The 22,338-nt window shown below is 34.8% G+C and overlaps 1 protein-coding gene across 3 annotated transcripts in view; it reads right to left on the bottom strand.

The window, feature by feature from the left end:
- Positions 1-22,338, bottom strand: part of Dll (homeotic protein distal-less) — a 139,279-nt gene that overhangs the window by 80,814 nt on the left and 36,127 nt on the right. For all 3 annotated transcript variants that reach the window (XM_073081421.1, XM_073081423.1, XM_073081422.1), the window contains exon 3: positions 16,752-16,939. In XM_073081421.1, coding sequence (XP_072937522.1) covers positions 16,752-16,939 — 188 coding nt within the window. The remainder of the gene's footprint in view (positions 1-16,751; positions 16,940-22,338) is intronic.

Raw genomic sequence — 22,338 nt, 5'->3', positions numbered from 1 at the left:
TAAGAATGACTACTCGAAAGTAATAGTTTTCATAACTATGGCTTTTCATAATATTGAAGTAGCAAGCAAGCATGCAATCTTGATGGTAAGTGGCTACTGCAAATACTCATCTGTAATCAACCCCAGATAAGATTAGATTTTAACCTGGGTCGAGTAGTGATGCCTATGGTATAACTTTGTGGTTCGACTCCGGAGACATCACCGCAAAACCTATTTGTTAATTATTTCTGTCTAGTAACAGCAGTGTTAAGCGCTGCTATGTCCGGGTTTGAAGGGTATGGTACGGGAGACATATATCCAAGGCGTTGCAACTTAGTCATCAACGGTAATAACTCATCTGTGGCTGATCTCAGATAAGAATCTTATCTTTTCTGGGGTTTTTATGTATCCATGGTTTATAGGTAACCATGGAGTGTAGTAGCCACTTTCTATGAAATGGACAGCATACTCGTTTGATAATTTTATATTATAAAAAATTTCTTTGTTGAAAAATATCTATGCACGTAAATGACATCACATGAAATCCACTAAGTATATGTTCAGTCTTTTCATCACCAAACAAAGAAAGATAATAAAAGGAAGAAAAAGATAATGCTAAAAGAAAGGTAGCGAGATAAGTAACGTCGATATGAAAAGTAAAAGTAATACGAAGTAAATTAGTAGTGTAGTAACAAAAGTAAAAGTTACTCTACCGTTAAATTAACCAACGGTTTATTACACAGTTAAAACACCTAACTTAGTTTATTAAAGATTAGTGAGAATAACGTACTAAAAAATAACGCTTTAAACCCATATACTCTTACTAGGATGTACTAAAATATAACGCTATACACCCACACAGTCTCATTTTAGGATTTTTTTATAATATAGGAGTAGCAGACGAGCATGCAGTCCACCTGATGATAAGTGGCTACTGCCCATGGACATCTGTAATCAACCCCAGATAGGATTAGATATTCCTACCTGAGGTCGGCCACAGATGCGCCGCTACCCCTGAGGACTAAGCTGGAACGCCTCGGAAAAGTATGTCTCCGTTACCACACCCTTCAAAACGGAACACAGCAGCGCCTAACACTGCTGTTATTAGGTAGAAATGGGTGTGGCGGTGGTGCCGCCCGAGTCGAACCACAAAGGGTTCTACCACCTTCAAACTATGTGTTGCTAACCTCGGGTAGGAATGTAATGTTATCTAGGGTTAATTACAGATCTCCATGGACGAAAGCAGCCACTTACCATCAGGTGGACGGCATTTGATAACTGTATCAAGTGTCACCTCACACAAATGTAAATACATAAGTTATATTGTATACAAACACACAAATGCACAAAATGTACCGTTACAATATCTTTATATATATATTTCTTATGTGCGTGTGTATGTCACTGAACTCCTCCTAAACGACTGGACTGATTTTGATGAAATTTGTTGTGTGTGTTCAAGGGGACTTGAGAATGGTTTAGATTCACAATTTAGTCCGTGGGAAAAGGCTTTTTTAATTAATTTTTAATTCGTAAGTAGTTAGAATCGGAAACTATGCATTTGATCTAGTGATGATCTTTAGCAAAGTTGTTGTCCAAAAGCCCACGAGGGCTTGGGAGTTGGTAAGACCAGTTTTCGACAGACGGCACCACTGTCATTCCAATGCAGGTACAAATTTTCCGTTTTATGTGTGTCGTATTATTTCTTTAAAATGCGGGCGAAGCCGCGGGCACCACTAGTATTTTATTAATAACTTACTAACTCATTTTTATGAGTATTTGTAATTAACAAAGAAATACTGAAATTAGTAATTATAATTACGTTTGACTGTTAAGTGGTAGATTTGTTATCGACGCATTTTAATCGCGTTTTTATGGGAACGAGTGGCAATTGGACATGCGATTTGATGCCACTGTAATATTGTCTAGTGTTTTAAGTTGCAAATGAACACGCAGTTTATCAGTGGCAACTGTCGTCCATTGTTTTTAATACTAAAGTAGCAAGCTAGCATGCTTCTCCGTTCATGAACAACTGTAATGGATCCTAGAATTGAAGGTGGTAGAACCCTTCGTGGTTCGACTCCGGCGGCACCACCGCCTCACGTATTTCTGTCTCATAACTGCAGCGTTGAGCACTGCTGTGTTCTGGTTTGAAGGGTGTGGTAAGGGTGACTTTTCCGAGGCGTTCCAACTTAGTCTTCAAGGGTAGCGGCGCATCTGTGGCCGACCTTAGATGGGAATATCTAATCCGATCTAGGGTTGTTTACACATGTCCATGTGCGACAGTAGCCACTTACTATCAAGTGGATTGAAAACTCTTTCGCTACTGTGTTAAAAATATGCATTTGTGTATGTAAAACTCAAAATGAGCGAAAATATCCATCAAAATACATTACAAGCGTAACAGGATGTGGCGTTGCGTTCCGCTTGGGTCCTGTGATTGCGATAACGTAACATGACGTCAGATTGCATCTGCGTTAACATTCAATTATTGAAAAACAACAAAACAAACAGAACAAACCATGATCCTCCACAATTGTGTAAAAACTTAGAGTAAGACTAGTAAAGATTCTATGAAGGAAAGATCTTGCCGTTCTTAGTATAAAAAAATAGCGAATATATTCATCAAACAGTGCACTAACAGCGTAACAGGATGTGGCGTTGCGTTCCGCTTGGGTCCTGTGATTGCGATAACGCCACACCACGTCAGATTACATCTGCGTTAACGTGCACTTGGACTGGATTGAGATTGAGTATATTTATTCAATGTAGCTTCCATAGCAATAACATTAATGCTTCTAGCTCTAAGTCCGCTTTTGTACAAATCTCTTCGTATAATGAAGTTTAAAAAACACAACCCTTCCTTGGCAGTCGGGTAATAAATAAATAATGTTATTGAGATACGGATTCAATTACTGTCATAAAAACACCAGACTGCTAAGAATTATGGTCTACCACTGTCAGTACCATAATTCAGACGAATCTAACGACACCTCATATGTTAAAATCCGTCAATCCATTTGGGCCGTAGAGCGTGGTAAAGAATGTAACATGTATATGCTTGAAAAACATTACTCTCCGCAAATGAGTAAAAAAATAGAGTTAAACTAGTAAAGATTCTACGAAGGAAAGATTTTGACGCTCATAAAATCTTTTAATGAGAGCAAATATTGAAAATATCCATCAAAGCACACTTACAAGCGTAACAGGATGTGGCGTTGCGTTCCGCTTGGGTCCTGTGATTGCGATAACGCCACACCACGTCAGATTACATCTGCGTTAACGTGCTCTTGGACTGGATTGAGATTTAATTTCAACTGTTTGTCTTTACAAAGTTTATACGATCTATTCAATGTAGTTTCCCATAACAAGAATGCTTCTAGCTTTAAGACCGCCTTTTGTACCAATTTCTACGGTATAATAACATTTTAAATAAATAAATAAAAATGATTTGGAGATAGATTCAATTATTTTAAAATAAAAACACCTAACTGCTTAGAATTATTGTTTAGCACTGTCACTACGACAATACAGACGAATCCAACGACACCTCATATGGTAAAATCCGTCAAGCCACTTTAGAACTAGTAAAAAAACATACAGGCCTACGCTCGAAAAAGATTATCGAATTTAAGATTCACAGCCAAAGGGTAAAAACGGAACCCCATTGCTTCCAATCTCTGCCGTCTGTCTCTGTCACAGTACTCTATCCCTGGAACCGTAGTAGACAGACACTTGAAATTTTCACAGAATATGTATAATGATGGCTGCTATACAAATACTAAATATAAAAAAAAGTTGACAACAAATAATAAAAAAATGTGGTAAGGAACCTTTAGTGTGTTCGATTCGCACTTGGCCAATTATTTGATTCCACCCCAGAAGCACCACCGGCACACTTATTTCTGCATAATAGTGTTAAGTGCTGCTGTGCTCAACTTCGAAGGGTATGGTAAGGGATACATACTTATCCGAGGCCTTTACTGAGTCCTCGGAGTAGCGACGCATCTGAAGCTAGTCTCAGATAGGACAAAGCCTATCTGAAGTTGATTATAGATGTATATTGATGCAAACGAGCATATAGTCCAACTGATAACGCTACTGCCGCCCATGGATATCTGAACATTTTTCCAGGCAATAATTGTCAATTCTCAAGCTTTGCCTTGTGTTAAAATGATTAAGATTGGTTATAAATAACGGCGTAATAAAGAATAGTGTCAATTGGAACATAACCGTAGATCAAGGAGTGATAGATTAGTAATATCCTGGTTTTAATAAACTATCTCGTTATTAACTAGATTATTTCAACACTTTAGATTCATGATTTTTGTAATTAACTGCCTCCTGCACGCAGTGACTGCCCAGTGGTTGAAGTTTCTCTCAATCGAGGGTCTTAGGTTCAAACTCTATACAACTGTTTTTTAAAGTTACGTATTAGAAATTAATCACTTGCTGTATCTTAGTAGTTTGGTAGGTGAGGTAAGGGAAGGTGGTAGAACCCTTTGTGGTTCGACTCCGGCGGCACCACCGTCACACCTGTTTCTGCCTAATAATAGCAGTGTTAGGCGCTGCTGTGTTCCGTTTTGAAGGGTGTGGTAAGAGAGACATACTTTTCCGAGGCGTTCCAGCTTAGTCCTCAGAGATAGCGGCGCATCAGTGGCCGATGAGAAGTAGGAATCTAATCTTATCTGTTGATTACAGATGTCCATGGGCGGCAGTCACTTACCATCAGGTATACTGCTCGTCTGCTACTCCTATTAAAAAACAAGTCACCTTTCAGTACATATGCCTGTAGCTTCATACATAATATACCAAGAATGCACCGTCATCAGAGTTAGAAAAGATGACTTTCGAATTTTAAAATCACCGCTGTGATTGGCTGTCAAACGGTCGAGGTGGACCAATCAGGGCTCGTCAAATTGAATGACTAGGCACTTCGTTATAGCTTCTGTTAAAGTGGCATTACTTCTTTTTGTAATGAATATCGCAAGATGTGCCTTTGTTCTTTTCAATGCGGGTTTTACAAAGTGATTTCGGATATTTTTTGTTCTATCTATAGGTAAATTAATGAAGGTCTGTATGTGAATTGAAATATTTTTGCTGATCTTTAATGATGAATTTGAGATGTGTCTGGATGTCCTGGGTGTTGTGTGTGTGTCAATAGCACCCATGATAGAGGAGGACTTGAGACAATGAGTTTAAAAATGTTTCTTTAATCTTATATGTAAATTGATACGATTCCATAATTGCATAAAATTTGTATTTTTATTTACTGATCAACTTTTTAATTTAGAATTTTTTGACCATAATTCTTAGGAGATACCTTCCTAAAGCGAATATATTGTGCTTTGCTTGTGCGGGGACCCTAAATTCAGGGACTCTAGGCCCAGGGCACTGGACCCCTATGCCCTTAGGATAAAGATAGAATATCATAAAAATATTCAGTAGAGTAAAATCGAGTTTAAAGATTCCGTTATATACCCAGAAACATACATACATGACAAGCTAATAAAGCGTATAATAGAGTTCTTTCTTAAAACTAAAAAACCTATAATGCCTATATATGTATGTCCCGTTAATCTGTAGCGTAAGGACAGTCGCGCCACCTGCCGTCAACTAACTGGATTGAAAATATCGGTCGATCGAATGAACCTGTTTCAAGTAAGATTACGTTAAAGAAATTCTTTATTAGTAAGTTTTACGAATTAAGTTACACTTATAATTTTTACATAATAGGAGTAGAGCATGCAGTCTATCTGATGGTAAGTGGCTACTGCCCGTGGACGTCTGTAATCCACCAGATAGAATCCAGATAAAGATATTCCTACCTGAGGTCGGCCACACATCCGCCGCTACCTCTGAGGACTAAGCTGAAACGGTTTTCCGATGAAAAGTATGTGTCTTGCCACGTCCTTCAGACCAGAGCACAACAGCGCTTAACATTGCTGTTATTAGGCAGAAATAGGTGTGGCGGTGGTTCCGTCGGAGTCAAATTCAATTCCTTTGACGCATATCATCATCATCATCAACCAATTACTATCTCAGTGCTGGTCTCCTCTCAGAATGAGAAGGATTAGGCCATAGTCCACCGCGCTGTCCAAGTGCGTATTGGTACACTTCACATACCTTCGAAAACGTTTTTTAAGATTTCTCAGGTTTCCTCACGTACGCCTCGATCAAGGCTGAGTTTAACCACTAGGCTATCAGCTATTGACGCATATACCTATATTTTAATATTCTATGGATATTCAACAGTAACACAAGTCTTTTTCCCAAGCTTTGCACATCACAGAAACAATGTAATATGTAAATTTTAACATTGCGATTTATACGGTAGTTGGTTACTCCTACGTTTTAATTAACATAATTCTTTCCCTTTGTCATATATTTTATTAGGGTATCAGGGCTTTTAAGTACTGGGAAGGGCTGATAGCTTCGTGACGCTGTTGAGTAGAAAATAACATGGTATGTAAAGCACTATCAGTATAGCTAAGTGGTAGGAAACTTGGCTTCTTAATCTGGGGGTCGGAGATTCAGTTCCCAGGCACTTTTAATTTTTCCACATTATGTGTATTACTAATTAATTATTACACGTTTTAAGTAAAGTTAAATATCGCGAGGAAACTTAAAGACCTGAGAGTTCTCGTATAAACCCATTACTGTCCCATTGCTGGGCACGGGTCTCCTCTCAGAATGAGAAGGATTAGGCCATAGTCCACCGCGCTGGCCAAGAGTATTGGTAGACTTCACATACCTTTCAGAACACTTTTTAATTCCCTCAGGTATTCAGGTTTCCTCGCGATGTTTCCCTTCACCGTTTAAGCAAGTGATAATTAATTTCTAATACGAACATAACTTTGAAAAACAAGCGGAGTATGTCTGGGATTTGAAACTCAGACTCCCCGTGTTTAACTACTAAGCTATCATTTCTTGAAGTCAGTTTCGTTCTATTCATAGAGGCATCAGGTGGCTAATAATACTCAGGTAATAAGTACTAATTAAATCAATTAGATCCCTTAAAAGGGCATCATAATTATTAACTTAGTCACACACACGTGCGAATACCACGTGTTTATATAATGTTGAAGTAATAAGTATGCATGCATCTGATGGTAAGTCTCTGCCCTATATCTGTAATCAACCCCAGATAGGAAGGAGGGTCAGCAAGAGATGCGTTGCTGTCCATGCTGGAGCTATTTATAAGTGTACCTTACCACATTTCAAACCAGAACACACTAGCGCTACACTGTTGTTATAAGGCAGAATGTTGTGACGGTGGTGCCGCCGGAGTCGAACCACAGAGGGTTCTACCACCTTCATTGACGAGAAACGAGCGTATGTAAGTCAAATTTTACACAAACAAACGGCTTGACGAAGTTTACCATATGAGTTGTCGTTGGATTCGTCTAAATTGTGAGAGTAATATAGTATATTTTTTATATAATATAGGAGAAGCAGACGAGCTACAGTCCACCTGATGGTAAGTGGCTACCGCCGCCCACGGACATCTAATCAAACCCATATAGGATTAGATATTCCTACCTGAGGTCAGCCACATATGCACCGCTACCGTTGAGGACTAAGCTGGAACGCATCGCAAAAGTATGTAGCTTACCACACCCTTCAAAGCAGAACACAGCAGCGCTTAACACTGCTGTTATGAGGCAGAAATAAGTGTAACGGAGGTTCCACGGGAGTTGAACCATCAAGGACTCTACCACCTTCAAATAATAAAATACTTACTAGCATCTATTTTTCTGTTTTTAATCTTAGTATTTGTTTGTTTTTGTGTTTACTACAAAACAGACAGCATTGTTAGTATTACAATTTAATTTTAATTGGTAGGGGACATCTAAAAGAATTGTTCAACCGTATCGTTCAATTAAGGTCAATAGTTAACAATTGATTACAATTTTCCAATTGAGTTTCCAGTTTTGTGGTGATCGTACAAACACACTGTTACTGTTATCTATATCTATCTATAGATCTATAGATGTCTATAGATCTCTATAGATCTTTATAGACAGATGTAGATAACATGTTTTATAAGTTTTTACTTATAAATAAAATAAAATAAAATATAAAATAAAAAGCCTTATATTTCTGGAAAAAAAGATTACAGTGTTGTTTCCAGATTTTAGGAAATCATTGTTGCTAATTAAATGAACAGACTTTTATAAATTTCGTTATAATTAAATTTAAGTTGACATGCATTTATACTTGTTTTTTATAAAATTATTTCTCTAGAACCCCTCCTCGGGTGTTGGCCTCCAATGATTTTCAACTTAAGCTTTTACTTAACTTCCTTTATTAGTTCGTATGTAAGAACACTTGTTATTTTAAGGTGGTAGAGCTCTCTATGATTGGACTCTGGCACCACCACCACACCTATTTCTGCCGTGTTAAGCGCTGCTGTGTTCTGGTTTGAAGGGTGTGGTAAGGGAGACATACTTTTCTGAGGCATAGTGTTTAGGGGCAGCGGCGCATCTGTGGCTGACCTCAGGTAGAAATCTAATCTTATCTGGGATTAATTGCCGATGTCCAGTGACAGTAGCTTACCGTCAGGTGGACAACACGCTCGTCTGCTACTTCAATCTTATAAATAAATAATTATTGACGTTAGAAATTTTATTAAAATGTATCAAACGTAACACAGTATAGTAACACGTATCAAAAATCTACGTATTCTTCTTATAAAACCTTTTCATTTGATACACATATCATGGAGATAAAAAACAGTGTGAGGATGGTACCTCAAATCATACCGATACTACCTTAAAAACCCCAACTTAACACTAGATCTACCTAGCAGTGTGGTGATAACTCCTTTAAAAAAAGTGTAGAATTTTCAAAAACAAAGGGTGTTCCCAAAGCGCAATTGCAAAAAACATAAAGGCTACCGCACAGCATGTAGTGTGACGAAAAAACTCATTTGTGTTCAGCACGTCATACGAAATGATGATGGATGGTCCTGCCGCTTTAATTCGTATTATAAGGCTGTGACGAATGACCAAGTGGCCAGTACGAATGGTCTAAGATGTGTTTTCTGTTTATCTGTGGGTTCTGTGGCTATGGGTTGAAAGTACGCGGGAAATCTTTTTTGTTTTTTTTTTTTTTAGTGGACTTCCGTGTGCCAAGTCTATTTTTTATTGTTTTACGCGAATTATCATTTATTTTTTTATTTGAAAGTTAGACTTTGGTCTTTGGGAAAATGCTTTTCAATTTGTACAATGAATTTTATATTTCTTGACTGCTATGCCAATAGGTATACCTAAAGCGAAATGTATAAAGGATCTTTTCAATACGTATTAAATATTTTAAAAAATCAAAAAGGTAAACAGTTATTTCTATCCAATACCCAAAAAGTACTCTTATATGGACAGTTTATAAACTTCTTTCCAACGGTCCCATTGCACTTTACACTAGAATATATCCGGGAAATCTTGAACGTTTGGTCCTAATCTATAGTTCATAGGCTTTAAATAAGGCACAATAATTAATATAATATTGAAGGTGGTCGAACCCTTTGTGGTTCGACTCCGGCGGTACCACCGCCACACCTATTTCTACCTAATAACAGCAGTGTTAGGCGCTGCTGTGTTCCGGTTTGAAGGGTGTGGTAAGGGAGGCAGTAGCCACTTACCATCAGGTGGACTGCATGCTCGTCTGCTATCCTATTATAAAACATTATTTACATACAAAATTTATCTAGATCTTAAGCATTAAGTATTTATAATGCTTGTCCAAGGAACGAACTTGGTTCTTACACAAAAATGTACTTTTTTTTATTGTAAAACACTTTTTTTCACGACAATTCATTAATATTTATCTTGTGGAATGAACTGTCAACAGTAAAAAGGTCAAGTTGACAAAAAGTGTTTATTAAAATTTAAAATTTTAATATTTTCAATACCAGATCAAACTTTCACTGTGTGACATTTATTTTAAGTAAAGTAATGAAGAATATTAATATTACCCAAAATTGACTTATTTTATGAAAATTTAAGTAAACGAGTTTGGATCATCATGCGTATGGACATCAATAATCAACCCCAGATAGAACTGCAGTTCACCCTGAGGTCGGTTACAGGTGCATTGCTACTTAGAACTAAGTTTGAATGCTGTGTGTCGGTTCCTACCTAAGAGTTTTTTTTATAATATAGGAGTAGCACACAAGCAGTCCACCTGATGGTAAGTGGCTACTGCCGCTCATAGACAATCAACCCCAGATAGGATTAGATTGACCCTAGGTTGGCCACAAATACGCCGCTACCTCAAAGACCTAAGCTGGAACGCTTCGGATAAGTATGTCTCCCTTACCACACCCTTCAAATCGGAACACAGCAGCGCTTAACACTGCTGTTATAACAGAAATAGCTGTGACGGTGGTGCCGCCGGAGTCGAACCACTGAAGATTCTACCAACGTACATTAGGATCTCTACATTTTTATTATTCTTATTTGTAAGGGGTAGACATTGTTTCTAACGCTATCTAAATACAGATTTTTCAAAATTAATTATTACTAAGGAACGGTGTCTCGTGTCACAATGTTAGTTACCGTACTCCTCTGAAACGGCTTTACTTATTTTCACCAAATTTTATATGCATATTCAGTAGGTCTGAGAATCGGCTACTATTTATTTTTCATACCCCTAAGTGATAAGGGTTGTTCACCCTTAACATTTTTTATTTATATGGCAACACAACATGAATATTCCACTTGCATTTTTTTACCGATCTCTTTGAAGTACGTCTTTATATGCATACATTTTTCAGTTTAATCATACCTCATTATTCCATATTACCGCATAGCACAGATAAAACAAACTCAATCAATCATGCGATTCTTTTAAAAGCCGCCACAGATAAAAAAATATGACCTTATCACTTTAATCCCGTGAAGAAAAAGGGAAACAAACGTAATTTTGAAATTAGAATGAAGTTAGAGACAATAGATCGTAAACAGCACCTAGAGACAAATGCCAAGATTTATTATCTATGACAAAAAATAGCGCGCTTTTTATTTTGATGCACCTTATCTGATAAGAATGCTTCTTGTATGCCATTTTAAAAGTACGTTTTAAAAGACTCTATTTACTATAGGAATAATAACTGTTTTTCTTTGAATAAGTTCACGTAAAATTGTATAACAACAGTGTATTAAGTTCGTTCGTTAGAGCGAGACGGACAGATAGTTCTATCGCACTTCTATTCCGTTTTTTTTCTTAATGTGGAATCGAATCAAGTGATAGGAAATAGAGGTAGAGTAGTGATGTGCTGTGTATCGATAAGTATCAATTGAATTTTAATTATGAATTAAAATATTTTATTCGTGAGTATATTGATATTTAAATTTTTAAATATGTATGTTGATTTGGTACATTTATTAAAGTAATAATGTTCAAAACCTTTAAGATACAAAAATAAAATGAGATCATTTGTCTTGGAAAATTGAATAATTTAAAAATACAAACAGCTTTAAAAAATATAACGAATAACAGCGAAATTAAATTTTTGAATATTCTTTAAAATTTGGTATATTTTTTATTAATTATATTCTGCTAGCTTTCTGATTTAAAATCTCTGTTTTACTTTCTTTTACCTACATTTATTTGTAACTTATTTGCAAACTTTGTACCACCTCAAAATCTATTTATCAAATATATTTCTATAATTAGTTACTCGTGGATAATGTAGCTTTCGAACAGTGAAAGTATTTTTAAAATCAGTCCAGTAGTTTTTGAGCCTATTCATTACAATCAAACAAACAAACGAAGTTTTTCTCTTTATAATATTAGTATAGATAATTCTTCGATGAATATCGATTCGATATTTTCTTATCGATTATCGATAAAACACCCGATAGACTAGCTGCTTTACTCTTCAATCACTCGCGGGCTCATCAAAGCGAGGCGCTCAGACAATAACTGAGAAATATTAAATTATAATAAAATTAACTTTATATTACTTTTTATCCCGTTACGTATAGACACACAAACGAATAGACAGTTTGATATATTGTGGGAAGTTATGACGTATTAGTAATGTTATTTATTTATTTTTATTTGTAATAGGTGAGCGTTATTTTAATAAAATTAAAAAACGTCTTTTACTATATTGTTTGTGTTTTTTTGTTAGTAGAACTTTTATTTCAATATCATCATATCATTAAACCATTATTGTCCCACTGCTGGGCACGGGTCTCCTCCCAGAATGAGAAGGATTAGGCCGTAGACTTCGCTGGCCAAGTGCGAATTGGAGACTTCACATATTTTTTATTTTTTTTACTTTTATTTATATTATATAAATAATTCATGGATGCTTTTTTGCAATATTTCATTATAAGGGTAGCAAAAATCTATAAAAATATATTGAAGGTTAATTTTTGTTCCAGTATTTTACGATATAAGTAAATGGTCGTGCATCCACCTGTTCTTAAGTAATTTCTTGCGTTGAAATTACTTTTATATACTTAATTCTTTGTTTATTGCGTAAAAACAATTACCCTTTCTTTGCTTTTATAGCATTTGTAGCAAATAAAATAAGTCATCAATTTCTCGAAAGTGGCTTAAGACCTGAGTGTTGGTCATACGATCAAGATTACTTTGGTCGGATTATATTATACCCATCGACCCATAGACAATTTTGGTCGTACAACCAATGAACTAAACAGTAAATACATGAATCATTATAAAAGTATCATCATCATTATAAAATCAAACGATTATTTAATATATTTTATTGTATACCTATTTGTGAATCAAATTCATATTTATTATTTTTTACCTGTTTACATAATACAGATAATAATGGAATTTCACAATCACAAAGGTTTACTGTTTACGAATATATTTAAATCACGCATTAATTTGCATAAGCCTTAAATCTTTTATTCTTATTTTTATTCTTTACCATATTATTTATGGTTATTAATTTTCCGAGGCATCGTAAAAGTTATAATTACAAAAAATAAAAGAAAATAGAAAAAAAAGATTTAACCGTTTTTTATCTATTTGTTTTTTATTGTACTTAAGTAGTCATATTTTAAAGCAATATTATTTTTATTATAATGGATATTTATAAAAGTCTATATACATAGTGTATTTTTATAATTATGGCAAAATTAAATATATTTTAAATAGGGTTATTAACGAATCCCTTTATTATTATCTTATCTATCCAATTACAGGCTAATTAAAAACACTTATAAGCCATAATAATGACTATTACATAAATATAATTTATTAAATACTTTTTAGAACGATGTAATAAAATAATATTTCAGAACTTTTTAATACGCTTTCCTATTAAATTATTTCTGAATCTAATTGAAAGACATATAATATTTTTTAGTATATTCAAATTAAAATCATCAAATGAGTTTATTATTATTTATTTTTCATATTAATATAGCTTACTGAACCACCTTCTAACTTTAACAATCATGATATCACATAAAGTGAATATACATATTTCTTTAGATTTTTTTTAACCCATATATAACTTTAGTCATCTCATCGCCTTGTAATTGAAGGAAGCCATTGAATGACTTAAACGGCTGACAATTCTGTCAGCCTTTTAATGGCTGTCATGGTGTAATTTACGCGGAACAATGCGACATGCGCAGTTAAAACACGAAATCGAAGAAATAGTACGAAGAAATATCGTTTAATTCGTAAATGATCTAAAAACTACATTTTTTAAATATTTTTCAAACACGATAATAGATGACAGTGACAATTGTCAAAAGGTTACATTTTCTTGTTAGGAGCGAGTAATCTTTACTAATCTATGTTTTAATCATACAAAATTATATTATTTTATTTTCCATCCCGCCTAGTCTATTCATTCTAAAGCTCGCACCACACTATCGGCCAGCTACAAGAACGATTATTCATTCTGCACGGTGACACATGACGAATCAATCTGCCACGACTCACTCACTGTTGCGTTATCTGTGCTTGGCGCGAACGTACCATAGATAAAGGAAAAAGTAAATTAAATAGTAAATGAGAAATGGAAGAAAGTATTTTTTGTATTGTGGGGGTTGAAAAAATGTTTAAATTAATGCTAGGAAGAGTATCAGGTATACTCTAATTAATTTGAAAAATGAATCGGAATATGTGTACAATACTCAAATATTTTTTTAATTAGTAGGCGCTTCTAAATAAGAAAGAAGATTTTATAAAAAAATAATTCATTTTGACTGCCTTCAACCTGACTCTAAATAAATGAATTATTCATTAAAATTAATAAAATCATGATATTCAAGCGAATAATCTCCTATTTCATTAGATAATTTACATAATATGTATAGGGAATTAGAGGATATTATAACTTAAAATGAAATTGAAGACAAAGACATTAAATTGACGTCATAAAAGTTCTCGAAACATCAAGAAAAAAAATCAAATAAACGTTACGGATATGTTCGACATTTAAATATTGAAAAAGATATCGTAGAACAAAAATAAAGCAGCTATTTTTAAAATATTTAACGATAAGAAAAGAACGTACAAAATTACTATCGTCGGGGCTATCGCGACACTAAAAAACTTGTAATTATAGTCTTGTAACAGATAAATAATATTGACAGGACTTTTTATCTTGTTCTAACACCTTAGAGTTGATTTTAAGTTTGTTAAGAAAAAGAAGTGAGCGTCCATTTTGTCTAATTATAAGGTGTACGACATAATTACCGAGCGGGGATTAGGTGTGCGCCATTTTTTATACACATTCGAATGGAAAATAAAATGGTAGCTATAAAATTTTAGTGACGATTGAATTTTGTTGGCTGATTTAAATTAAAATGCTTTTAATAAATAATAGATAAGTTCAGGCTCAGAATAATGTTTGATATTAACGAAATGAAAACTGAAAAATGAATTAGAAATATTAAAACCGGATTAAATAGATGAACAGTAAAAAATTTTTGCGAAAATGGAAATAATTTTTAAAATATCAGTAATCAATTCATAATTTACTAAAATATAATTTTATATATTATTTATTACAATTTATTTTACATATTTTCATGAATTAAAAAATGGTATTTTTACAAAAAAAATCTTTAAAAAAATCAGAGGTATAAGGAAAGATACGCACTGCGTTTTTTGTGTAAAGATGGTAATATTTAAAGTATTCACTGCAGTTATTTCCCGACGCGTTCCGTATCCGTACATCTGATATCCGAACCGCGGTACGGCACGGTGTTACCGGCTTTCTTGTTGAATATTTTAAGTTGTTACTGAAATATCACATTTGCAATCAAAGTTCTGGTTCGCGTCGCTTCTTATTCAAAATTTTGGAAAAAATGAGTTTCAAACTACTTGTTCGGTTATTTCCAAAGATTCTTATGATGTCACTAGCCAAGTTACGTACTAAGTAATTGTCACACATTATATTTTAAAATATAAAGAATATATTCTAAAAAATAATAATTTTAAATTACGTTCGTGTTATCTAAGGTGAGTATCTACTGTTTTTGCAGCAATAATTCTTTTTTTTTATCATTTTTAGAAGATTCCTGAGGTCAACAGTGCGTCATCTTTATTACTTTTTCATAATAATGATTATAACGTAAGGAATACTTTTATTTCAGTTTTGACGGCTTATTTTCATTAGAATACGAGTACTTTTCAACCTATTATTCGGAATTAAAGTATTAGCTTAATACATCATCAATATAGATATGTATCGCTTACATCCTGATACGTATTGAATGAGGCAATCGATACCGTCCAGTACTGATAAAATAAGCGTTGACTTTGATATTTTAAGATACATATCGATATCAAGAATTATCGATACCTACCGTTACTAGATTTAAACCCACCTGTGTTTGTATAAGACTAGCTAGCTGCAAGCTCAGTGATACTTTGAGCAACCCATCGATACTTAGGCGATTTATGCTGTCGTTATTAATAAAATAAACAAAGACACTGATATTTTGATATATGCATCGATACCAAAGCAATCGATACCATCAATTCGTTACTGATAAAATAAACAAACACTACAATATTTTGAGAAACGTATTAATACAAATGCGATCGACTCTGTCATTTACTAATAAAATAAACTTAAACAGTTTGATATCTTAAGATACATATCGATACAGTCGATACAGACGCAATCGATATCATTAGCTGTATACTATTGCCTTAAGTGTAAATGTACTTACTTCATATACCACGGCAATTGGTATACTCCATTCGTTAAAAATGTAATAAGTGTCGACAAAATGTGATACTTTGAGCTAAATCGATACCGTTCATTCTTTACTGAATTATCACAGATAATTAGATGTTTTCAGGGACTTATGGATACCCAGGCGATAGTTACTTAAGTAAAAAACGTAGATACTAGAGATACTTTAATATTTTGAAATACGCAACGATACTAAAGTAATCTATAACGTCAATTCATTACTAACTAAAGAAACGTAGATACTCCGATATTGATCGAGTGACGTATCGATACTAAGATGATCGATACCGTCAATTATTGATAAAATAAACTTAAACGGTCCGATATCTTAGGATACGTTTCGATACCGAAGTAATAAGATACGGGAGATACTTCAATATTTTGAGATACGCGTCGATACTACGGCAACCGATACCGTTAATTCACAACTGATAAAATAAACGTAGATACTCAGCAATCGACACCGTCATTTACTAATAACATAAACTCAAACAGTCAGATATTTTAAGATACGTATCGATACCAATTGGATACCGATATAATGCCTTAAGTGTACACTTACCTGTGTTTGCGTGAGGCCGAGGCTGGCGGCGAGCTCCGCGCGCTCCGGCAGCGCCAGGTACTGCGTGCGCTGGAACCGCCTGTTCAGCTGCTGCAGCTGCAGGCTCGAGTATATCGTCCGCGGCTTCCGCATCTTCTTGCCCTTGCCGTTCACCCGGAGACCAGGGTCGTCGGAGAGACCGCATTTTTCTGGAAATTGAAGGATGTTTAGACTTTCTGTAGACTTTATTGATGATCATAATTCTTCATAATTATGGTTCTTTGGTAGGCATGCAGTGATAGCCTAGTGGTTAAGAAACTCGGCCTCTCGATCGAGGGGTCCGGGGTTTAAATCCTAGGCACGCTCCTCTAATTTTTCAAAAGTATGTGCGTATTAGAAATTAAATATCACTTGCTAAACGGTGAAGGAAAACATCGTGAGGAAACCTGCATACCTGAGAGACTTATATTAAAAAAAAATCTCAAAGGTATGTGAAGTCTACCAATACGCACTTAGCCAGCGCGGTGGACTATGGCCTAGTCCTTCTCATTCTGAGAGGAGACCCGTGCCCAGCAGTGGGACAGTAATGGGTTGATGATGATGATGGTATGCATGCATTGTGATTTTACATGTTTGGTCTGGGTGTGAGTATTTGTATTTTATGTGTGTGTGAGTGTGTGTGTGTGTGTGTGTGTGTGTGTGTTTATGAAACCCATAAGATGTAAGAGAAAAGCAACGTGAGGAAAGACGTAATATGAAGTGTTTAGGTGGATGGATTTTATTAGTTTATTTTGCTTTAAAAGTATAGAAATTATGCTAATTTTAATCATAAAGTAGTATATCAGGCATTAAATAATTTACTAAAATGTCAGAAAATATTCTTTTATGATTATTTATTTACAGTTTAATTCAGTTTTAATGTACACTTTCGGTGTCTAAGAAAAACATCTATGGACAAAATTAGAATCCAAGCCCATGACAACTAAATGAAAAAAAAAACAAACGATTATAAAGTTTAATCTATGCGCAACTTCAAAATCACGCATCATTCTAGAAAACAAAACACACACTTAAACAGAAACGAAATCCCGCCATTTCGGGCAGCACACCCCAACATAAATCAGCGCAATAAATCCACAGTATAAATATTCAAGTTACACGAGCGTTGTGAAGGCTCCATTTTGTAAAATATGAAAGGCCTGCTACTTGATAATAGTCAGTGGTAAGTTGTAATTATTCGAACGTATCTGGCATCTGATCGCCTCGAGACCCGACACCCAGCGTTTTGGTAACTGTCTCGTCGATATTGTTGGGTTTAATTTTTTTGCGCGCTTCATTTTTAGTGTTGCCTTTTTTGGCTGTGCGTTTCGTTGTTCTAATGTTGGATATTTCGTGAAAGAAAGTTTTATTAGAATAAAAGTAGATATTTTTAATGCTGTCGAAAAAAGTTACTATTAAATTGGAATTTGACTCGTAAATTTAATTTTTAAAATAAATTTATTTTCTTTTGGCAATTGTAACATTCATAATGTAGTGTTATCTATTATAACATATTTTTTATTATTTGTATTATTTTATTTATTATAATAAATAGTTATTATAGTATAGTTATTCGTTAGTTAGTTTCTATAATATCGTAATTTCATACAAAGTGTAACAGTTTAATTCCTGGTTAATCAAACACAAAGTATAATCTTTATAACTACTTCTATATGTGAGGGCTTATTTATAAATCTTTAACACTTACAACCATAATTTAAGTAATCAAATAAAATTGTTTTTTAGTAAAAGTGTCGTTTGGGACGTTTAAGGGACTACCTTCTGCCTTATAACAGCAGCGTAGCGTGTTCTGGTTTGATGTACAGTAAGAATCAAAATATTGTAGAGAAAACTATGATTTTGTCTGCGACGCCCCTTGTCTAAACTGTTCAATGCCTGTACCTATAAAATGGGGCTTACATCGCAATAGTTAATTTCTAACTAGATCGAAACAATTACTTTGTAATACGCACTTATCTTCGAAAAATCTGATGGCTTGGGATTCGAACCCCGGACACGCAGCGTGAGATATAGAATATCAAACCTCTAGACTATTCCTACTAAAGTACTAAACATAGGTAAAGGTGGTAGAACCCTTTGTGGTTCGACTCCGGCGGCACCACCGCCACACCTATTTCTACCTAATAACAGCAGTTAGGCGCTGCTGTGATCTGTGGCCGACCTCAGGTAAGAATGTCTAATCCTATCTGGGGTTGATTACAGATGTCCATGGGCGGCAGTAGCCACTTACCATCAGGTGGACTGCATGATCGTCTGCTACTAGATTATAAAATAAACACTACTAAGTTGTCATTTGACAATAACTGTCTGTTATATAACTTAGTTATGTATTTTAGTAATACAGTTCAGTTATAACTAAAACAACTGTCGTTTAAAACTTTCAAAGAACCTTCCCATGAACATACATACATACATACACATGTATAACTTCACGTCGGCGTTACAGACAGACGGACAAAACAATGCCGGCCCGAGGTCCGGACACACCCCTGCTAGTGATGGGACTGTACAAACGATGTTGTATAGTGATGTGACATTGATACGATTTTTCTTTTTTTAGTTTAGTTTAGTGTGATTAGATAGGATAGGGGGTGAGCTATGTTAGTATTAGTAAGGATTAATTTAGATGGTTGGATTCAAATCCAATGTATTTTGAAAGTATTTATCAAAATGTAAATTACATAATTTTTCAATGTTCTGTTTCCTAAGGGATTTAATCTGAGATATCTTTTGTCAGACTAGTATGATAATCGTAAAAGAAAAAAAAATAAAAACAGGTGTTAACTAGAGTCTTCTAAGAGTTATTGAAATAACAAACAAGCTAGCAATCCAAATAATAAGTGGCCGTGGTCAAGTTGATCTATTTAACTTTAAATGGTAAAGTCCTATTGAAATTTCAGTATTAACTAATTTTTTATCTTTTCCTGTCGCGCGTGTTATCGCCCGCATGCACGCTTGCATCCTATCGTGTCGTACACATACGCATATGGCTCACGAAGACACTGCAGCGAGTTATCATGCATGTATATGAGACACGCGTGCGCAGGCGTATACACGCGTGACGGGAAAAAGGCTCATTAATCTATACTAATATTATAAAAAGGTAAAGTTTGCAACTTTAATTGCTTGTTTGTTTGTAAGGGCAAATCTTCGGAAATACTGAACCAATCAGGAAAATTCTATCACAATCAGAATGCTACGCTATTCAAGAGTGATTATGATTTTATATTTAATTATGATTGACCAAAAAGCGGGCAAAGCCGCGGGTACTGCTTATAATAAATAAGAAAACAAAGACTAAGTTTTAACGCCTACATGAAATAGAACCTTATGAGTAAACACTACATCTAAATGCTTCGTTTTAGTGATGTTAATCTTTAAATAAGTAAAGCAAAGACTAAATTTTAACGCCTACATGACAAGAGCCTTACGAATAATAGCTAAGTAAACAAGACTAAGTTTTAACGCCTCGTGTTAGTGTCATACCTTGTTTCTTACGGTAAATGACTGTTGTGTATCTAATTGAAATTTATATCAGTGTTGAAAGAAATACTATCAACATAATATTACACTTAGGCATATTTTAATATATATTTGAAAAAACATACAACAGTCGACATATTTCTTTAAGAACGCATTGAAACTATTATACTGAATAGTTGCATGAAAATACTGAATAATTTATAAAAACATAAAATGTATAATTCATTAGAAATTTTATAACTTCATAATTATAATTATGATTTATTGCTGTAAACTCTACAAAAAGTGGGGCCGCGATCATGGGCATTTATCATTTATATATAATAAAATTATAATATAACCGTCTGTTTGTATAAGTTTTGTTTAAACTAATTTCTTTAACCGCTTGGTTATATTTAGATTTTTATAAAAATAGTAGCAAATGATCATGCAATCCTGATGGTAGAGTTCGCGCCAAATTGCTAGTCCGCTCCGAATATAGAAACGAGTCGCTTCGCAATAGCAAATTGTAGATATTAGCGGGACGAAGACAAGTCCCCCCCCCCGGCACCCTCCACTGTCCGCTCTCGCCCACGGGTACATAGCTGCATTAGTGTGCCCTTACGTTACGGAGTATATGCTAGCTAAACCTGAGCGCAACAACGTCAGAGCGGACTAGAAGTTTAGCGCGGACTATGAATGGTTAAGTACTGCCGTATGGACATTTATAACCAACGCCATATAAAACAACTTATACCTGAAGGTTTTCTTATGAAAGACAACCAATTTAGGCTGATGTATCCTATTTTGAAATACAGCATTGGGTAATATGCTTCAACCCCTATTGATCTCCTTAAGGGGTAACATTTTCAAAAAATCTCTCTTAGTGTTCTTATACGTTATATAAGGAACTTAAGTGCAACATTTCAAATCTCTAGACCCAAAGGTTTAAGCTGTGTTGTACTTGATTTATGAAGTAGATTACATGAGTTGAAGTATAGTAAAAAGTAGTATTACGAAATATATATTTTTTATCAATCACTGAGATTGTTATTGTAGATTAAAAACTTAACTAATCACTCACTTACAAGGTGGTAGAGCCCTTCAGGGTTCGACTCCGGAGGTACTAATGGCACACCTATTTCTTCCTTATAACAACAGCGCTGCTGTGTCCTGGTTTGAAGAGTGGTAAGGTAGAGTCACTTATGCGAGGCGTTCGATCTTAGTCACCAAGGGTACAGAACCAGCAGGGGACAAACTTGAAACTTATTTACGTTTGACAACAGATTACAGACGTCCATAGGTGGAAATAGTCACTTACCATCAGGTGGACTAGGTGCACGTTTGATACTTTTAGTTTAAAAAAAAATAAATGAATCTCAAGCTACTTAATTACATGAATAAATGAATATTAATCACTAATTACAGATTTCAATACTTCTAAAATTAAATTAACAAAATCTTTATTTAATATACGTCTATTGTATATCTCATATTATTAATACAATTATAGAAATGGTAGTTAAACCGATGGTGTAACACTGTCCAGGGTATCCAATGTACTTTTGGTGTAGTTTGAAAGATTTCGGTTCGGGACGGGTCGGCTAGGGAAGCCCTTTACATCTACATATATTTACGGTTAAGTATTTGTTGCATTTCGATGGTAGGGAAATGGATGTACAGACTTATATGTGAGACGATCTTGCTCCTCAGTAGTGGCGGGCAACTGTGATTGCACTCAGAACCTGTCTACTGTATGAATTCAGTTACAGTTCCATCTGCAACAGTGACTACTTATAACATGGACTTCATCTCGTTTGTGTGGCCATAGCGTCCACGGTAAAAAAGGTCCTCATGTAGGGCTTTACGTGTAGAAAGCATTTTTATCAAAATAAATGCTCAAATTTCAAAATTCCTTACAAGTTAACCAAGCTCTACCATTCCTTTACGATTAAACGACTCTACGTAGAGCGCAGACGCAGAGTCGCGTCAGTCTGCCCCGCCCACCGCCCGCCTACCGAAAATCCGAAAGGCTAACCTAACGATAAAACGAGCGCAGTAAAAACAATAAAAATCCCTTTCAAAA

Source organism: Epargyreus clarus, unplaced genomic scaffold, assembly GCF_041222505.1.
Source record: "Epargyreus clarus isolate Ecla_fem2 unplaced genomic scaffold, WU_Ecla_fem_2.2 ptg000016l, whole genome shotgun sequence".
Taxonomy (NCBI): domain Eukaryota; kingdom Metazoa; phylum Arthropoda; class Insecta; order Lepidoptera; family Hesperiidae; genus Epargyreus; species Epargyreus clarus.
The sequence above is the reverse complement of the archived record's forward strand: the minus strand, read 5'-3'. Positions and strand labels throughout refer to the sequence as shown.